The 21215-nt window shown below is 39.2% G+C and overlaps 1 protein-coding gene across 2 annotated transcripts; it reads left to right on the top strand.

The window, feature by feature from the left end:
• Positions 1–987: 987 nt before the first annotated feature.
• pik3r5 (phosphoinositide-3-kinase, regulatory subunit 5) lies at positions 988–21160 on the top strand. 2 transcript variants are annotated; one of them, XM_084930975.1, is made up of 19 exons: positions 988–1237; positions 9240–9355; positions 11612–11727; positions 11859–11927; positions 12757–12895; positions 13601–13670; positions 14226–14400; positions 15090–15258; positions 15346–15414; positions 15611–15695; positions 15780–16473; positions 16668–16787; positions 16899–17030; positions 17200–17293; positions 17763–17839; positions 18269–18362; positions 18586–18668; positions 19199–19314; positions 19696–21160. In XM_084930975.1, exons 2-19 carry the CDS (start codon positions 9256–9258, stop codon positions 19844–19846), a joined length of 2553 nt encoding a protein of 850 aa, XP_084787101.1. In that variant the 5' UTR covers positions 988–1237; positions 9240–9255; the 3' UTR covers positions 19847–21160. The 2 variants fall into 2 exon arrangements, with proteins under 2 accessions (XP_084787101.1, XP_084787100.1); XM_084930974.1 differs by having other exon boundaries at positions 15611–16473.
• Positions 21161–21215: the final 55 nt, after the last annotated feature.

The raw sequence follows: 21215 nt of genomic DNA, 5'->3' as shown, positions 1-21215 counted from the left end.
TTAGTATCCCTGCACTGTTTGCATCTTCTCTATCAGTCAGTGAAGTTCTGCAGTGCATATCCTTTTGCAGTCTCCCATTCTGTTATTTCCTCCAAGCCTTTTGGCATGACATGGCTACTGAGTTTGCATCAGAGCTGGATAGTCTCATGATAGAACTGGAAGATCCAGCATGATATTTGATGTCACAGTGATCATTGTGACTGACAAAAGACAGGCAACAACAAACAACAAGCTGATAAACAAACCCTACAGTAAATCTCTGTGCTCCTTTTTTCATAAATAGACTATATTTAAACATGTATATTTCCTAAAAACTGAGTTTAAGATTACATTGAAGCTCTGTGGGAATATAATATGTCGTTTTAAAATGTATTTTTTTATATAAAAAAAATATACATATATTCTGTGTATTATGTAAAAATTACCTTCCTTTATAACTAGAAACTAAATCTAAATCAATGTTATATTCATTAACTTATATTATATAAGCTTTGGATCCAGATGCTGCTGTGCTGGTAGTGAGTGACAAGAGTTCTGAGCCGAAACACAGACAGTGTTTACTGTCACTGGTTTGTTTAGCTTGCCACTGCATTTCCCTCTCTTTAAGAGAAGGGGAATTCAAAGTCACACAAATAGATAACATGTAAATGACAAGCAAATTGACAGGGGAAGTAAGGCTAGTGTTTCCCTGACAGAATGGGGTTTGCAGAGAAAATGAAAAACTCAGAGTCCGCAGGTTTGAATAATTTCTCTGTCATTTAAAATAGTTATTTTTAACACTTGAATTTAAAAGACACCAAAAATACAGAAATACACATCTTGGGTTTAAGTGAACATAATGTGCGCATAAAACGCACACATGAAGCGTGACTTCTTTTCAGAGGCCAACATCATGCACAGGTCTAGAAACACACGGATTACCACACAGTTCCACTTCCCAGCTCTACACTCTCAGCGGCAGCAGCAGCCGTCGTCATTGTGCTCACATGCGCCTCGCTCATACACTTCCTGTTTGCCGTGTTTGTGAGCCAGTTTTTGTATGTAAAGCGCAGAAGACACTTCGGCGTACGGCTTCGCTCTTTTTACCCAGGATGTGGGTTTGCCTATTAAATCGTGATGTGTGTGTTGAATGAATGGCAGCGACGCTGAACAGGAGACACCTTTCCTTGGATTTTTTGGATTTTTTGGACTTTTAAGACACGCACAGGGGCTATGGAGGCTGGCCAATAACCCACAGGTAAGACTGTGAAGAAGGAAATATTTTATTCTAAAGGCGACCACCAGTGTTCCACTCGCAAATGGGTTAACTGTGTACAGATATGTTTGTGTTGAATTTCATGAACCTTTGATATATGACAACAGACTGTTCGTGTCACCTGTGCGCATCTACGTTTGCATCTAAGAGTCGACAGTTTATGACGCCGTCAAAGTGAAGCTGCTTCTGTCATTCATCTATTGTAATCTAGTTGTTCCTCATGTACGTGTGTTTTATGGCACCTGAGCTCGTTTCTCAGCAGTGTTAAAAACTGTTTTGTTTTCTGTCAGCATCAAACACTGATGGGAAACCTGTGATCTGACAGACCTCCACAGTCCTACCATTATGGTGACTTCTGCTTTTCTAGACTTTCTATGTGATTCATGCCTATAGTATTCAGTGAGAAAGTATAGAGATGCAGAAGCACGTGTTAGATGCCTGGATGGTGTCTCAAATATATGTTATGATTTTTAGAAGGAGAAAAGTACTTGAAGCTAGTGGGACCAGGCGATCAGATGAAGGAAGAGTTGTGGGTCAGCACTTTAAGTTGCACCAATGAGCCGAAAGGTTTCCTGTCCTTGGGGTCATTTTGGTTGCCATGGAAGTCTATTGGAGTTTAACCAGGGATGCAAGCAAAGCATCCCGATTTACTCGAAGCTTAAGTTCAGGCTGAGAAGAAAGACCAAGTTTTTTTGATTGTCCACCCACAGAAATGCCACCAAGCAAACTGCTGAACTTGTGATACCTGTTACTGGGGGAAAAAAAACAACAACCCTTTGCCGTTCACACATGGGTTACAAGTACAATACAATTAAAGGTCACTTGAGGAGCTTTTTGTATAAAGTGCCTAGTAATTCAGATACTTGTCACCAGTAATGTAATGATGTAGCTGCATTTGTCACACTGTGATTTTGAGTGATATTGAGAAGACAAAACAAAAATATAAGATAAAACTCACTTCAAAAAAGAGAGAAGATTTTTAGACATTCTGCAACATCACTTTTCCATGTTTTGGGCTGAGATTTTGCTTTTTACGTTGCGTGGCCTCAAGCAGACCCAAGTGATGCATCTAATCATATCAGTTGTTTGCAGCTGATGAGACTTCCCACATTTCCCTTTGAAGCTATGAAAGGTTTTGTATAACTTCCTCTGCATATGCAGAAATGATCCCTGGTAATTGTCTTCGCAACCAGATTCACCAGAAATGATCTGCTGTGTTTTTAGGTCAGGATTGTGATCTTTAAAGGCGTTATATTTGTGACTGGGGTCATGTTTCAGGCGTACGCATGATTTACCCGCTACCCCATGTCTCAATTTTCTCAAGAAAGTTAAAAAATTAAAAAGAACTACACGCTACTCCGTGCTTCCACCCCACCCATTAGATGATGACATATTTGTTCTGCACAACGACAGGAAGGGATCATCTATTTTTCATAGAAATAGTCCAATTTCACAATCGAGTTGGAATACAATCACTCCTATGTTGAGAAATAATAACTGCTGGAGCAGCTCGCGGACCATTTGTTGTATCGAAGAACACGGACAATCAAACCTGTTGATTTGTGGGTATGAGATTGTTGACCACAATTTTACATCTAGGAGGGTTGACTGCAGAATCCTACCGCTAAAGTGTGTTATTCGTCAAATTGTTTCCTGTTTGTCTCTTTAAGGCTTTGATATCAGTAAAATCTTCGTGCTCACCTTTACGACACATACTTTGAGGTCAACACCCCCGGGTGTGTAAACACATGCATCTGTTAGCATTCACTATACATATACACATTTGGCCAAGACTCCCTTGAAAAAGAGGTTTTTAATCTCAATGGGACTTTTCCTGGTTAAATAAAGGTTTAAAAAAAACAAAAACAAAAAAAAAACATATACTATATACTGTTGTATATAGTTAGAACACAGACAAACATTCCTATATACTGACTATGCTGCCTATATGCTGTTGTATATAGTATATATAGTTTTTGTTATTTTGTTTGTTTGCTCAGTCTTGTTTGCAGTCCTTCTACTGCCTCCTCCTCTGAGTTTCATAATCTGATATTAAAGAACCTGATATTTGCATTAAAATTTTCATATGTTTATCAGTGTTTATTCAGGAAGTGAAAACCAAAGTTTACATAGAGTGATCAAACAGGCCCTTTGTTTTGCTGCTGTAATTAGCAGCACAACAGCATATGTGTGCATCTCGTTGCATTATTAGTATAAAAGCTGATGATTCTAAACAGCCGCGCACATGCACGCAGAGCTGAAGAGCAAGTTCACCTTCATTATTTCCTAATGAGGTATTTTCTAGATGCTCTAAAGTAGGAAATACAGCATAATAGCATTAAACAAAAGCCACATCCACACAGTGTTACTTTTTGACCTGCTTAGCTTATATATAATGCCAAGTGGTCACCGGTAGAGGTTGTTTGGACTAAAGGGAAGCACTTAATTACAACAGAGCTTTGGAGTTGGACTGCTGTTATTTCCTAAAGCCATAAGAGGCAGGTTCACATCCACTAGGTCAGGGGATGAGAGTAAGGTTGGATGTGAATATTGAAGTTGTGAAAGGGTTTGGGGCTGGGGTGAGGGTGAGGGTGATGGTGGGGTGTGTGACTGTCAATTAAAATGAGAGGCACGCATGTATTATGCACATATATACACAGAGATCTCGTCCCTGGTCTGTGGGAGTATATCTAAGAGTCTGATCACACCACAACAATAGAGAGGCACCTGCTTCCTCAGCGACGCAGGGAAGCTATCTTCCTGTTAGGAAGCATTCGGTAATGGGATCTGTGGGAGACATGGGAAGCGGTCCGTGAGGAGATGGAGGGAAAGGAAAAAGAGGACATTGTGAGAAAGAGAGGGACGCAGGCTGAGGTGAAACGTTGGATGTGCTGTGGGAAGTTTGATGAAAAACCCTACAAGAAGCACAAGTGAGAAATGGGCTTATAAAGGGAAGATAACCGGGTGGGGGGGGGTGCACTCTACACAAAAACCAGTATGTAAGAACAATGTTAATATCATTGTGACAAAATCAAAACCCAGAATGCATCCTTTGGATTTCATACCAGAAGCTGTTTCTATTTGGATCAGCTGTTGCTTGAATTGGCCATGGCCGGCTTTTCTCAGTGTGGAGCAGGCAGGTAAGAGAAAGGAAAAAGGAACTAAACATTTGTGGGTGGAATAGTGGTATAGTTTGGTGGTTTGGGGATGCTATTATTGACAGAGCGGGGAGTCTATCAGAGTCAAACATTGGATAAAAGCTTAAAAGATATGTCTGTGAGAGATTACCATTTGGTTATGTATGTTGATCTCCTGATGGTAGACAGAGCCATCAGTTAATGTTTTCCTAGTTTGTTTCTTCCTAGAATAGATTGCTTCATGCAGATGTTGAAGATCAAAACACGACACCATCCGTGTTTTTAGTGCATGAACCATGCTTATTTTTTAACCTCTTTAAGGACTGTCTCTGTAACATAATGTTTACTTCGCTTTACGTTTTTGAAAACTAGCTCTAAACCATAGAAACACTGCTTGTTGTTGTCAGAATGTAAGCCATGAAAAAGTGGAAGTGACCTTGTTGACTCTTAGGGATGTACTGCATACATCCTCTTATGAAACACCACAGAGTCGCTGCATTTGCAACATGACTAGCAGGTCTATGTAAACAACTTCGATGACGCTTATGGTTGAATTTTGCTGCAAAAATCCCTGTAGTTGCATAAGCCCAGAATATCCGCAAAACAATCTGGATGTGGTATATAGCTGTTTTTGCCGTATTTCTATTATAGTGTTTATGATTTCCACTGACAGGTTAATAGTTCAGCAGACACCCTTGCTGTTTTTAAGATTAATAATAGCTGGATGTACACCTTACATTGCAAAGGGGTGTGTGATGGCAGCTTCCTAAAATATATCTGACTTTTCTTTGAGAAGAATACCAAACAAAAGCTTAATCATCCATGTTTGGTAAAAGAGTACTGAATAAGTAACATAGAGGGACTATACCAGTTGGTTCTTTCATATGTAACACTTTCACTGCATCATACAGTGCTATCATCTCTTTTATTACCTTTACGTGTCCTCATTGAACGCCACGTTGGATGTAAGAGTCATTACAACTTTAATTTATTAGTTCCTTCCACATCGACTGGGCTCATATCCAGCTCTGTCCAGCCCTGACAATTACCGGAGCACTCAATACAAGGATCCAACGCACACGGCTCTGTAGTCCTGCTCAGTGCCGCTGGGACACCTTTTAGAGACAATACATCTCTGGGGAGGAGGGACGGCTGAGAAAAAGTGCTGCCTGGTGGTTTTGTTTATGTCTAAAGCTGAAGGTATTGTTATTGAATGGTAACTTTAGGAAAGTGGAGTGCTGTGGGATAATTGAGTTTCATTCATCTGGCCTCCTGAACTTGGGATTTGCATGAACTTCCTGACCCGTGCCTATGGCAAGGTTGGAAGTTTGGATGTCAGTACTGTGCATCTGTACTTAAGCACGAGTTGTGAGTAAAAATAAGGACAATTGTTTGGGGGGAAACAATAGCGCACATTTTCCTAAAGGTGTTTTGTGCTGTGCTGTGTTGTCAGTGTCCACAGCACTGTTCCCTATGAGTTGTTGTGGCTCATAGGAACAGTCTGACGTTTTGAGAAATATCCTTGTTAACTTGCTTGTTAGATGATGATCAACTATTGTTGTGGTTCATAGGTTAATATAAAAGTCACTTAAATCCAAATTTACAGTTGGTATCTAAATGTTTTAGCTCATTATGGAGACTGGAAACAGGAAGTGCACTTTCCTTGGTTCTTTCCAAAGATAAAAAACTACCAAATAGTATCATCTTGTTTAGCTAATCCAAGAAAAAGAGAGGCGTAAAAGCAAGCTGTTTGTTCCGTATCTTCCATAAGGTCATTATAGACATTTATCATTATGACGTCTTTCTTCAACAGACTTTTTTTTTTTTTTTACACATCTTTTGTGGACACATACAAGCATGTGATTCAGTCTGTGTTAATCCAAGGTAACCAGCTGCTGCCCGTCTAACTCTGGCCAAGAAACAAGCACATTCCCAAATGCCAGCCTGCTCTCAAGCATACAGACTGTTGGTGGCCAGGGTTGTGTTTAGGCTGTGGGGACTTAAATCTAGTTTCACAAACACTAACAAACTTTCCCTTCCTGGGCAATGTCTTAAGTACTTGAATTGCAGACATGTTTTACTGTTACTCTAGAGTGGGGTTACTAATGGACTAACTAGCATTTGATACATGTCAGAAAAAATCTCGAGGTAATCAGTGTAACTCAACTTCCTGTCCTCTGAAGTCAAGGATAAACAGTTATGTGCTTATGTGTGTCAGTGTGTGTCAGTTAGAGTTATTAGGCGTGTAGGTGTATAAAGATCAAGTGAGTAATTTGGTAACACCGTTCATCTGTCAGCCAGCATGTATTTCTAGCTTTCATCTGAAGTGGGGAATTTGTGAACCTGTCAGGGGAAATTTTGAGGAGATATAATCAGACACACAGCTTGATGTCATTACTCATTTCTGGTCCTGGTCTACCATCACTCCATAACCATTCTTGTTGAAGATTACACTGACTAAAAAAAAATGTGAATGTGAAATCAGTGTGGAAAAAAAGCCATTACTACTAAATGAAAGTTATTTTTTTTCTTGGTACTGTTGACACCGGTGATGTTTCTGTACACAGCATGCAGATATTCCTGATTTAGTTTTTTTTTAACTTTGGCACATTCAGATTTCACTTAAAGGAATAAAATAACTCTTGAAGGACAAACTCGATTAAGCTGCTGAGCGTTTCTGTTGGGGGAAGGTAGAAGATCTGATTGGTTGCTCTGTTTCTAAAATTGTAAATCTTCTAAAAGCGCTGTCGCCTTCATTTTAATTTTAATTTTATTTTTGTTTTCACGGAAGTATTTGTTCTGCTTCTTATATTTGGATGTTTCCTCATATTTGCACATGCATTTATTGCATTTCCAAATTCTTAAGTGAGTCAGGAGAAACCTATTGAGGAGATACGTAATGCATTATCAGCAAGCTTATTTCTGACCATGTTAAACAATCTTTTTCCAACATTAACTATGGAAAACGTGCCTGTTCTATGTGTACATGCATTAACAAGGTAGAAGCTGTTTATTTGGTTTTAATAATGCATTTAGGCCCCAAATTATTGAATATGTTAATCCTAAAACTAGAGTATTGCACATGAAAATGTCTTTGATGCCTCTCTCGTCAATGCAACCGATACAGAGCTACTTTTATATATTAATTAACTAGTTGCGTATGCCTCTGGTGCTCGAACTCATTGTCCAGCCAGCCAACTTTAAGCTTGTTTACATCATCTTTTAATAGATCGTAGGTTAGTTTCCTCTTCCATCACAGAGGCTGGTCATGTGTGAGTTTGCTCATGCAGATTATTTGGGGGAAAAAAAATGCAAAAATGCATTTTCAGCAAGAAATGCTGATGTTTCCCCCAAAATGTTCAAAAAGCTGTTGTCTAACCTGGATGTGAAAACCATCTGTGTAATACAACATATCACACAGCTGGGGTCATCATTGCATCTAATGGGGTCATTATATGCAATTAGGTCATGGTAATATTGTGTAGCTGGACTCTGTTATGGGAAGTCTGGAAAAATCTAAGAATAATTAGATTCATACCATGCCATGGTGAGTTGGATGCAATTAAGGGTGCTTGAAAACCCATGGTTTTCCTGACAAATTATGAGAGAGTGCACTTTTTGTTGTATCGAAAGCAACAGGCTTCTTTGAAAATGGTTTCTGTGGCTATTCCTAATAAGAGTACAAGCTGGCCCACACAGAAACACCTGTTTAATTTGAACTGAAAGGTTAGATCGGGAAATTTTATAGTTGCCCGTGAAAAGAGATGTTCACTTTACCATTTTCAAACCTATGAACTACTTTCTTCTTTATAAACTGTTTGGTTAGCGGTTAGGTCCAGTTTTCAGCTCTGAAATTGTGTCGTTAACCTTCTGCCACCACAAATGTTGTTCTTCTACATATAAAAACATCCAAGAATTACAAGTGACTACTCAGCCCATTTTAATTTGACTGGCGGACGCCTCTGTTTTTCCTTACGCATATGTCTTATGAGATGTGTTCATAACAGAACTGAAACAGCTTGCCACACCTGGGTTGTCCTCAGTTGCTGCATGAAAAACAGCCAAACGCGCTGATAAACTGAAAGTTTAAAAAAAAAAAAAGTGAAGTTCAGTACATCCTCATGAGTCAGTGGTAAAATATGACGCACTTACGACATTTTTGTCATACAGGAATTCTATAACAAGCTCTTCCTCGCCATATCTCTCTCATTTATAGGATTGCTGTGTGTGTGTGTGTGTGTGTGTTAATTTTAAAATCACTTCGGGCTGGGGTTTTTTCTTTTATCCTGTTAAAAAAAAAGATTATGGTGAAAATTGTTTGCTTTCCAGTTTGGTTTCCTTGTTGAGCAATATGTAATGTCTTAAATCCAGAAATTCCCATCCTTGTACAATGTAACTGCTGAATACACTATAACTGAAGCAGGTCTGCTTAAAACCGTTGTATTAAAGTGGTCACAGATCCATTTAAGTCTTTAGATAAATATGGCTGCTTTGAGGCAGCGGAGGTTTCTGTCAACTGTGTTTAGGACATTTCAGGAACTATAGCAACAAAACAGTGACACAAATAGCCCTGTGTCTGTTTTCCTTACCACTTAGATTATGGTTTGTGTATCTTCTTCTGACTGATTTTCATACTTGCCGAGTGAACTGCCTTCATGCAAAGTAAATGCGATAACACAACACACTGTTGAGGAAAAGAGAGGAGCATGTGTGTACGTTTGCATGGGCACATTATGCATGAATGCCAAGGTATTTGAAGATAATATTCCACAGAAGCCATTAAAGGGCATTGAGATGTTTATCATATTTCGGTGCTTAATAATCATCTCTCTCCTGCCTCTTTCCAGAACCTGAGTGGTGAATATGCAGCACACCTCTTGTACAGAGGACCGGATCCAGCATGCTCTGGATAGGTGTCTGGATGGACTGCGGCAAAGTCCCACAGCAGCACATCACTGGAACGGTAAGATCCTGCAGTTTTACCAAGGACTTATAGGATCACCGCTAAGATCTGGTTGTAAAAGAAGGTTATAATCAGACAGCTGATCCTGTGAAAAGGCTTTTCTTGGACAAACACCATCCTCTGAATTTTACAACACCATTTTTTAATGTGCATCTTTTTAGAGATGTACAGAGCAAATGCTTGGTTGTGCTCCTATCTGCCATGGCATCAAAATCGTCACTGCACCAAATATTGCAAATATCTTTTAATCTTTATTATTTTTATTCTGAGATTAAGCCACAAGGAGCTTGATTCAGAGTTTCATACACAGAGTCTGAACTCTGTGTGCACAGATATAATTGTTACATTTGATATATGGAGTTATATTGGTCGCAGCTCATTCTGTCTCAGGTGCAGCTCTCATCTTAATAAACTGACCTATTTATTGGCTGCAGTTCACTCACTTCACCTCCTTGTATTGTGACTTGTATTGGTTCACTGGCATAGTTTACTGGGACAAAATGTGTGGCTAAGCCATCGTAAATGTCGATAGTTCTGACTAACTAAATCATATCACGGCATTAACCGTGGCTCTTGTTAATATGTTTGTTGTAAGTTTTGTAATTTTATCTGCTTACAGCAGGTTTTTCAGTCTAAAGTGCCATACAATGAACAGAAATCGTTCATTACAGGCGTTCATTTAGAGTGTGGGGTCAAAATTCTGTTTCTAGGAAGGTAAAGGCACCACATTTTCTCAGAAGTATCAACCTCTAGCAAGCACATTTGGACATGTGTAACATGTGGTGTTGACAGAAAAAGTTGTTTGTTCACGAGCTCTTAACACAGGCACTGTGTGCGACAGACGCTCAGAAGAGTCTGAGCTGCTTGTTGATGACACTGTTGCTGAAAGATCATTGGTGGAGCACACTATTGGGTGTTGAAGGAAGTTGTGTGAATAGACAGCTGGGAGGAAGTGGTGGTACAGACCGCAGCGTGTGTGAGGCATCAGAAGCAGGAGGTACTGTGATGCAGAGTATAAAAACAGGGCGTATGATCAAACTGGCATCGGCCTCCGCATGTCAACCAGTGTCAGATAGAATGACGCATACCTGTGCAAACTGATCGGTGGTGATGATGTGATTTTGGCATTTAAAACGTGACCTGAAGGTCTTAGTTTGGTGTTCTCGTTTCATCATTCGTTTTTTCCAATTCAGAGCTTTTATTTTTATTTTTGAAGTGCCTTGACCGGATAAACTTCCAGGGATATGTAATGTGCTACATTCACGTAAACGTCCACATGTTGAGCACAAGCCGTCTACTGAAGCACTGACGTATTACATTCAGGATCTTAACAGGATCATTCAAAACAGGCAGCTGTATTCCCATAACCAGCAATATTAAAAAAGACTAGAGCTCCCAAGTGGTTAGGTGTGATCATGATGCAAATAGCGCACTGCTTTTTAGAGATGTTAGGTAGCGCACTTGGATGCAAAGGCCATGCGTTAACAACTGGCCTGTTTATAGAACGGCATTTGTGTTTGACTGCTAAAGTTTTAATTCCTTAGATTGATGTGCAATCTAAGTCACGGAGATCGAGGGATCATATCAAAATAACATGCTTGTGAGGAGTCAGGTGTCATTTTCAGTTGTTTTTGTGACTGTGATACACCACACTCAAAAAAAAAACAGATCGGTGTGGTTTGAAATACTGTATTCACAGATCTACTTTGTTGTTTTTAATTCAGGTTTCTGTTTCACACTGTAACAGAAAACAGTAAAACTCCTTAACATTATTATGTATACCAAAAGCTTTATATTGAGACTTTTGATAAAAAGTTAATTGATTATCTGGGACTTGCCAACTGCACTTTTACCAAATTAGCCTTTGTGAATAACCTAGTGCCAAAATAAATCTTTCAAATTGAGATCTTATCTTCTTTTTCTTTAATTTTTTTCTAACAACAGGAAATCCATCCTGTCGTATTTGTACATACGCAAACATCCTTAGTGAAACAGTGAACAAAAGGTGATAATACACACCTATGATACGCACCAGAAGTGACAGCTTGAGACTTCAAAAAGCTGTTGGGTGATTTTGCAAACCAGCGTCAGAGCCTAGCACAATATTGTCCAGTGCCTTGTTTCATTACCACTATGGGGTACGTTTGATGGCTACTAAAAATATGTAGAAAATTAGAATCGTAGTATTAGATATTAAATATGTGAGAATGTCAAGCATATATGTTGTTTATAGTTGTAAAAACGCATGTATTGCAGTGCTGATGTGCTCAGTGGGACAGTCAATGAACCGATGGAGCCTGGAGGAGCTGGTGAAGAGAGATCCGGACAACTTCATCATCCTTTTACAGCAGATCATCAGGAAGACCCGAGAGGTGAGAGGTCAAGGAGAAAAGATGTATTAATCATTGATGAATGAATGCTATAATAACCAAAAGTCTACATTAACTAATCCTTACTCGCTTTATGTCGCTCTTCTGTTGTGTTCATCTGTTCGTGCGATCAGGTTCAGGAGCAGTGTCAGTATGAGCTGGTGGCTCCTCTCGCTATCATGTTCTCCTCCACGCTGTTGCAGGTACAGCTTGTCTAAAAACAGATGTTATCAAAATATGTGACCTTTCTTCACCTCTCAGTAGCATTCAGAGTGTTCCAAGATGATATGAGCTTTCTCCATCTTAAAGTTCAGTTAGTTTCTCAATTCAATCCCCTGTGACGTATGTTCAAGCAGTTACAGGATAATTGCATAATACTAGAAACCGTAACAATGAAAGATGTGAAAAGAAGCCTTTTCATCATGCAGAAATCATGCCTACAGAAAACCTTTGATTCATCCGTTTATTCTCTCTTGCTAAATATTTTATTTTACATATATTTTTGTAATATACAAACAAATGAACAACCATAGTATGACCCAAACATGACAATAAGATATGTAATATATTTCATTTCCTGACAAAAAAGAGCAGAACTGAAAAGAACAATTTTGTATTACTTTGTGTTTCCACCTCTTATGAACTAATACATCCCACTTAATGGACCAAATGGCTCCAATTAAAAGCATTATCTGATCCCTCTGGATCAAATTATGATTGTTGATCAGCCAGTTGCTCCAAAAGAAAATGGTCTTTCCGTATTGGATCAGTTAGGCACAGTTATTCTCTATATAAATAACAAGTTATTTAAATAATTCACCGAGGTTTTATATAAAACAGAGTAATAGTTTGAGTTATGCTTCAAAGCTTCCAGATTGTAGCTTCATATAGAAATCAATTCCATGAAGTAGAACTGAATTATGAACAATTATGATAATCGTAGTTTCAGTATGTTGTTGGTCTTCTGAGATGGATCTTGCTGTCTACAGAGCTCCTGTAGAGTAAAAACATATTTTTGTGCTTTGGTCTTAGACACCGTACTGCACTGATAACACAGACCTGCTGGAGGAAGCTATGGACGTGTTTTGCCATTTCCTCACATGGCCTGAACCCTACTGCAGTGTGTGTAAAAAGCTTCTCTCCACCATACAGCTAGAAATGAAGGCCCCAGGTAAATATGGAGAATGTTGTTTATTTTTTATGGTCCTTCTCTTCTTTATGTGTCTGTTTAATTCACACATCTTTGCCCTCTTAGACATACTATGCTTAATTTACCTCTTGCTTATCCACCTGTTGTAACTGGACTCCCCCTAGTGATAAGTCAAAGAAATGCATTTAGGATAACGCTTGGGGAAAAAAAAGAGCTCTGCTTGTAGCGTGTACGCCTGACCGAGGCAGGATGATGACGAGGTTTCAGGTTTAAGAGAAACTTCTTCATTCTAACTGGATATTGTTTGAAAACGGATGTAGTATCAGCATTTACAGAAAGCAGAAACCACAAATGAGTGCTTGCACTGAAATTCAGCTGAATGGTCAGGTATTTCAAAAGATTGAAAAAACAAAACAACAAAAGACAACTTAATGATTTGTGAATGAGTGTTAGCTGGTGTAGTGTTTTGGTGTGTATTTGTTGTTCGGATAAGGTCACAGCCAGAGGTACCCATACCTCATTTATTCATTTCAGTTGACTTTAACCGTCCTGTGAGCAGCATTTACTAATTTTAGTGATTAACAATATTAACACTTCATTAATTTATTAGTAATTTGGTCATCAGTTACCCTTCATCTGCCTCTAGTTATTCCACCACAACATTTAATGTAGTCATGCTTTTTTTATGGTGTCAATTCAAATGTTTGTGTTCTGTTTTCCAAACAGGAATTTCCTTTCAGAGACTGGTGAGGGACGAGCAAGGCTTGAACACATCCATCCAGTGCTCAAAAACCATGTAAGGCTTCCCTGTGTCACTGCTCACTACGTTAAAGACTGTAAAAATATAGAATATGCATGTAAGCATGTGCCTATGTAGAAAGAAATAGCATTTACAGAAAAAAAAAATACAATTTAGCCACAACTAGTCCAAGTGCTGGTGATATTTGATATCTGCATTTGCAAAGGTCCTATACTGCATAAGCACACTGTGCTTTCTCTACCTTTGAAGCACTGCATGCAGAGGATGGTGTATGCTTAGTTCACTTTGGTGTGTTAACTTTGCACCTTCTGCTTTCTTGTGAAAAACAAGTTGCACAGCCATTCGTGCTGCATTTAGCTGATCCCACGTGTAAAGTAACAACAAAAATAAACTACAGGTGCCATACTTAATGACACCATGTGTGATGTGTCATCTCAGTACTTTGAAAATCCCTTTCCATCCCCTTTTCTACCCACCAAACCTCATCATGACCATAGCATCCTGTTTGCATCGTGTCCTGCATACAGTGTATAGGTTGTGTACATTGTGTACAAGTCAAGGTTTTACTCTAACACTCCGTGTTGCTGACAGGACTGTGTTGCTGATGAACCCCAGTGAAGTTCCTGCTGACTTTGTTTCAGTGGCTGAGCAGCTCAGCTGCGTTCAGCACTCACAGAGAGAAACCTACATCACTTTGATTAAACACGCCTTCCAGTCCACACTAGGCACCAAGTACCCTCTGCATAGCATTCACAGAGCTCTGCAGGTAAGTGTGCTAAATGTACTTTTTTGCAAATATTGATTGTAAAAAGCTAGGAAACTTTGTGGTGTAGTACAAAACACACATTTTGTTATAGTTGGGTTTTTTTTAATTCTCATACAAGCTAAATAATCACATTGTTTCATTGTAACTAAATTCATTTCTTTTAGTAAGATATTTCATTCATTTTTAACCCACAGCTAATGGGAGAAAGTCTTTTTTAGTGTACTCTAAACCTAACCTGAATGAATATGTTAATCTACCATTAACCATCTTTACTTTGAATTTCTGACATTACATTGGTTATATAAAGCTACAAAGACTTAAGTACATGCTTTTTTAATGGGTTTTGATGGTTAGATAAATGTAGTTTTTATCTTGGCTCTCCCTGCTGGCAGGTCTTAGTTGAAAACAAAGATGTTCGTTGCTAAACTGAACTGAATAAAAGAGAAAAAGACTCTAGCGTATGTACGATATCGTCGTAAGCAGTTGCTTGTCAGTAGTGTTATGTTTGAAGAATGTTTTCAGGATGTGAGATATTTGCTTTGTAGTTCCAGCCCAAGATTTAAACTCTGAGATGGTTACTGTAGTTTGGAAATCTATAAATATTTATTAAAGAAAAATGTTATGACATCACATGGTCAAAAACTGTACTGTCCAATATGAGATTAATATGAGACCATGACTTTTTGCAGGAAAAACCTGTGAATGAGCTGGAGGAGATCTACTCCTTGGTAAGCGATGCCTTAGAGGCAGCTGCTACCATGAGTGAACCGCTGAAGGGGCGGAGTCATGTCATCCAGGGACTGGAGAAACTCAGGGAGATGATGAAGGTCCCTGCTTCCAATGGAAGGAAGTCTGATGGTAAGGCTGGTTTTGGTAACTGGGGGGTTGGAGGTTGGAAGTGTGTTACATGGCACTAATCCGACTGTTATTTTGCTCTTCTCTTAGGAATGTTGCAGACGCTACCACTGCCCACAGCCAAATGTTACATGTTTAACTGGGAAAAAGATAACTTTGGTAATAAACTCAACTTGTATTTATTTGTACTTCATATTTGGGAATAAACTTTTTCCTATTAGCTGACAGAGAATTTGTAAATCAATCTCTTAAGGATAGTTTTTCCTGGATCTTTCAGCAGGGGTTTTTCTCTCTGTTTTGATAGCTAAATTTAAATATTATTTTCTAAGTAAGATTTATATCCTGTTTCCTGCAGATGTTCTGAACACCCTTTTGGAGCATGAAACTGGCTACCTGTCCACTAATGAGCAGGAAGAAGAGGGTGATATTGATGACGAGAGGTATGTGACAGAAATTGATGTGGAAGAAGACAAAGACGAGGAGGAACATGGTGTTGAACCTTCTGCAATATCTATCATCCCTAGTGACTACAACAACAGCCATCGTGCCTCTACCTTCTCCACAATCTCCTCCACATCCAAAGACTCCATGTTCTCCACCTTGTCTGTAGCCTCAGAATCGTACGCTCCCTCCCTTCTTTCTATTACCTCTGGAGCTGATAGTGACTACTTTGAAGATTCTGATGACTACATTTGCTCCTCTCCTGTCGCTGAAAAATGTTCGTCAAAGTCAACGAAAAGTTCAGCTCGACTAAGCCAACACTTCTACCGGCTTTTCATCAAACCCAAGAGCCCCCTTTCCCGGGCCAAAAGTTTAGGAAACACTGAATCGAAAGACCTTTTTGTGGTGCGAGAGAAGCGTTCCAACTCCCTGCCCCAGCAGGTCAGATTACGTAGTCCTGAACCCTCACTCCAGCCACAAAGTCAAACCCTTAAACATGTCTGCTTCCGAAGGAGGCCTATTCTTAGCAGTGATGAAGACATTAAGAATATTACGCTGAGGGTGGTAGTATTTGGTGCTGATCATGTAGCGGGGAAGGTGGCCCGAGCATACAATGACCTCAGGAGAAAGGAGACTGCATGTCCGCGTCTCAGCAGGGCGTTCAATCTTCAGTTCTACTTTGTGCCAGTGAAGAAAGACTCTGCAGTAATAGCAGCTCGGAGAGGTTCTAGTCCTTTAATTCAACCTGGAGCTTCAAAGGGAACAGCCCTGTGTAACGTAAGTGCAAGAACACCACAAGCAAATATCAAATACAAGGCACAAGGTCTGGTTTAGACTAAGCTACCTGAGGTGTAGAGCAAAGAAAACATAATTTCAAAATGACTACAGAATGATTATTCGTGATTTTTTTTTTTTTAACAGAAAGACAAAATGTCCATAAAGGTAAATGTATGACACTTTTGCTCATGCAGGACCACATGGGCATAGGGGACAGTACTAATGACATTGCCCATCTCCTTGGTATGCTGGATCCTTGGTACGAAAGAAACACCCTCAGCCTGCTTAACTTGCCAGCCAACATCGTCTGCCAGGTATAACTGTAGTATAACTTTTCCACCGCCAAGCCAAAGCTATCCTAAAGTCTGTTATTCCTGTTTATCCAACAAAGAATTTCACCATGTATCATAAACTCTTTGCTGCAGCAAACCTCAAAAACAGAGTCCGAGTCCTACGATAGCTCATATGAGCAGCGTCTACCCATCCTGGCCGACTTGGTCCTGTACTACTGCCGCTATGCTGCTCGGCCAACTCTAATCCAGCTCTATCAGGCTGAGGTTGGTTACACGTTAACACTTAAAATGCTTTTTTGGGGCTTTTTGTTCCCCTTTCTTGCAACTTCATTCACAAGTTTTTTTTAGTATCAGAGAATGGCACTCTGCCACTCATTAACAACAAAACACAGTTTCATATTCAGTGAATAACGGAGGAACTTTGGTCTTGTAGCTGACGTTAGCTTGTGGAGAGCGGAGGACTGAGGTGTTCGTCCACTCCCTGGAGTTGGGTCACGCCGCAGGAACGCGAGCCATCAAGGCCATGGGTAAGTCAGACGCATGCATCAAACATTTGCATTTATACATAGCCTAGCAGCCATATTTTCTTACAGTGACATGGATTATCATTTATTATGAGGCTGAGACTACTAAATTTATAGTAGGGAAACAACTGCTTTTTTTTTTTTTTTTTTATATATCATGATTCACTTCTACTTTTCAAGTTTCACTTGTCAACACTACTTGCACTTCTGATTTTTAATTTCTTTGGAGAAGTTAAAGTTGAGGGAAATGTTTTTATGTCCTCTATCTGTTAGTTAGTGTGCAAATGACCTACCCTTTGTTTCCATTATGTAAAAACTTATGACAACAGTGGCAAAAGTACACAAATGTCTTTTTTTCCACACCAGGAAGTACATTTAAAAATATTTTGTAGACATATTTTTTTGTAGCCCTTTTAAGTACCATGGATTAACAGTTTATGTGTGTATGTGTGCTTTTCTTTTTTTTCTGTAGGTGCTGCCAGTAAACGTTTTGGCATTGATGGTGACCGAGAAGCAGTCCCTCTAACTTTGGAAGTTGTATACAACAAGGTAGGATGGCGTTCAGGTTGTATCCCTAATTAAAATTTGTTTCATAAAGCTGAGTTATAAACAAATTTTATTTGTAATTATGCCATCTTATCAGGAGAAAAACAAACAAACCCTTTAGTGCAGTTTTCCAATGCCTTAAGAACTGGTTTAAGTTATATGGTCGCTTCTTGAGTCACAGGAGATGACGCATCAAACTTCTGTGACAAAGCACAAAGACTTGCACAAAGGTTTGGTCTTTGTGGTCATGTGGTCTGAACCATTAGAAATTGGTAAAAGTGACATCTCTTTGTCTTTCAAAATCGACACAGTCGTCCGGAAGCAGTCATGATCATATCTGTTTTTCTCATCTCCCAAAACTGAAGTGTTTGGGGTTTTTTTTTTTTTTTAATAAAAGAGCCGTAATCTTACCCTACTTTTCCTCTCATTCAGGTTGTTATTAGCGGCAGAAGTCAGTGGAAGCGAGAAACCAAAGTTTGTACTTCAGTAAACTTAATCAAAGCATGCAAGAATCCTGAGGAGCTAGGTATGTATATATGTTGTGTTTACCATTAAAAGTTATGTCTGTTCACAATTTCATTTCAGGGAAACACATTCCATTCTTCACTGTCAATTCGAATCATTCACTTTCTTATTCCCGTATTACTCAAGCTAGTTTTCTAATCGAAACCCTTTTGATACATACTCAAGGTGAAAATGAACAAAATGTGCAAGTGTATTCTTAATTGACCTAAAACGATGTCTATCAGACTCAAAGATGGAGTGCCTGCAGCTGACGATGACTGAAGTCCTGAAGAGACAGAATGGGAAATGCAAAAAGGGCTACAACCAGGTGAGCAATACGTGATGTCAGTCTGCCTTGGTGGTTTGTGGTTATGAAAGTGCAGCACCAATCTACTTTCGCAAACAGCTTTGCAGCATAGCCATCACTGAAGATGGAGTCCTCGATACACACTCTATTTCATCTCAAAATCTCGACTGAATATCTAGTCACACACACAAGCATGTATGGGAACCGTTTACTGTCTGACACCGTGATGGAACAGAAAGCCACAACACACAAACAAGAACACATTTCTTTTGCTGGTGTGTGCTTTGGCAGTAGTATTGTTTTGCAGCACTGTATGCTGGTGTGTTAACCTAGTTTGGGTTTGGAGCGTTTATTTATAAGAGTTTTTAACCTCATCAGCAAAATGTAGACCTGATTAAATGATTGAACCCATCTGAGTTGTTTTCAATGCAGCTCGGTCGAGGTGTGAAAGTCGTGCGTGTTGTTTAAAAATGATTCCTTTTCGTGAAGTCTTGTTGGGTTTTGGTAAAATGTCTATTCGTGACAATTTGCTCCGCTTATCACCTTTGCAGCAACTGACTGTGACTGAGGTGAAGGTGGACAAGGTGCAGGTCAGCGGTGTTGAAAACACAACTTTTGCTGTGTGCCTGGACCAGGATGAGAAGAAGATACTACAGAGTGTCACCAGGTTTGGAATGAAAATAAACACGTGCACCCAAATTAAAAGAAACCGGAAAGAAGCTATATGTGATGGTAGCTAATTGAGACAGGTTGTTTCATATCTACATGGTAACACAATCATACATTAAGACACAGCTTTTTTTTGCTTTCTTTGGGGGGGGGTTAGAAGAAACATTTGTCAGAAAAAAATAATTTAGACTCACAAAGACATACAAAGTAGATTTTAGCCCTTGTTTTGTTCTCGGAGCAGTTTCTCGCTCAGCTGCGTCACCATGGCCCTCTTTCCTCTCAGGAAACGTACACAGAAATGACAAAACCCACTTACAGTACACAGTCCTTGCAAATGTTTGTTTTTCTCTAACCATATATCTCCTTCTTTGTCATCCAGGTGTGAAATATCAGTGTGCTACAAACCTGACAGCTCCACTGACTGGAGGCTACGAAAATTCCAGGCCTCTGCTCAAATCCAGCCACTCCACCCGACCTTCTGCTCTCTCCTCTGCCTGCCCATAGTCACTTTTAGTGGGGCTCTTCCCTGAGACTGCCGACCACTGATCTGGGAAAGATGCTCTGTTGTGCATATTCTGTGAAATTAGAGACTAACTAAAGAGGATATTTTAATATTTTTGCTAATTTTTATGAAGTACTTGGACAGATTCACATGATGGTGCCTTCGACCTGCAGTGGGGTGCAACATTTGGAAACATAAAAACAGGGATAGTAACAAAAGTCACCTGATTATTTTATTTTAGGTTATTTTTTATATATATATTTACACGTACCAGAAGACCCTGGCAACCAAGAGACCGAGTTGATTGTGTGTTGTTTTCTTTGTACACAGCAGTCAGTCTGTGTAATTAGGGAACACTTTGGGTTTCATTCATCAAGTTTCACTTCCTCTTTCTGCACTGACAGACAAACATGACTCCACCCACAGTCACATTAAAATATCCTCTGGGTAAACAGGGTGAATCTAGAGAGTCTTGGGTGAAAAGATACACAAACTAGCAACACCATATGCTGTGCTACCAGGCTCCTGGTGAGGGAGATGTTAAGACTGTGGTATATTGGAGTCAAAGTTTACCAACTTTTCTCTCTGGAAATCCATGTGGATGTGTCTATTGGGGGTTATAATCAGATTAGGTGACAATATCTGAGAATGCACACTATTAGAGAATATGTAAATATTATTTTTGTAAATATTCTGCCGTGTACTATAACTTGAAAATCACATCATCATTTTTATGCCTGTTATACACAGTTATAACATTTCTCCTAAGGAGTTACACTGTACTGTTTTAACTGAAATTATAAGTATGACCAGCAGAGGGCCCCAGTGACTTTTTTATTTGACTTCACTTGAAGTACAGTGTACTTGGAATAAAGTGTCTTTGTAATTACTGTAATATATTTTATGAACGAAATGTTTCTGATTTTGTTTTTAAATAAGGACACCAGTAGGGGAAAAGGTGTTTAAAAATAGATTTGGATGTACACTTCCTGCATGAAAAGGAACTGATTCATTGCACTTTACACTCAGTAATCTGTGCAATTAAAATGTTATTGTTTTGTTAGTGTAAAGGGATAATATCCTGATGACTTGACTGACACTGAAATTGAAGCACTGCAGATTGGTATAATTAAATGACATGACAATCGAGCGAACAGGCGGTTAAATTAGGTACTTTTTTTGTTTAAATGTCAGATAAATGCATGACACCAGTGCCCTCCATCTACATGTGTCCTCTGATGAAAGTGTGATATTTCTTTCTGTAAATTATATTTGTCTATCTATGAAACATCTTCAATTCAGAGATCATTAAAATATGTATATGTCTGCAGAGTAAGTCGACTCAATTTATAGGCTACGTTTACAACATGAATGAACAGTGAATGAACAGAGCAACG

Source organism: Perissodus microlepis, chromosome 6 (assembly GCF_051167445.1).
Source record: "Perissodus microlepis isolate ML-2025 ecotype Zambia chromosome 6, ASM5116744v1, whole genome shotgun sequence".
NCBI classification, from domain to species: Eukaryota; Metazoa; Chordata; class Actinopteri; order Cichliformes; family Cichlidae; genus Perissodus; species Perissodus microlepis.
Note: the sequence above shows the minus strand (reverse complement) of the source record. Positions and strands in the feature narration are given on the sequence as shown.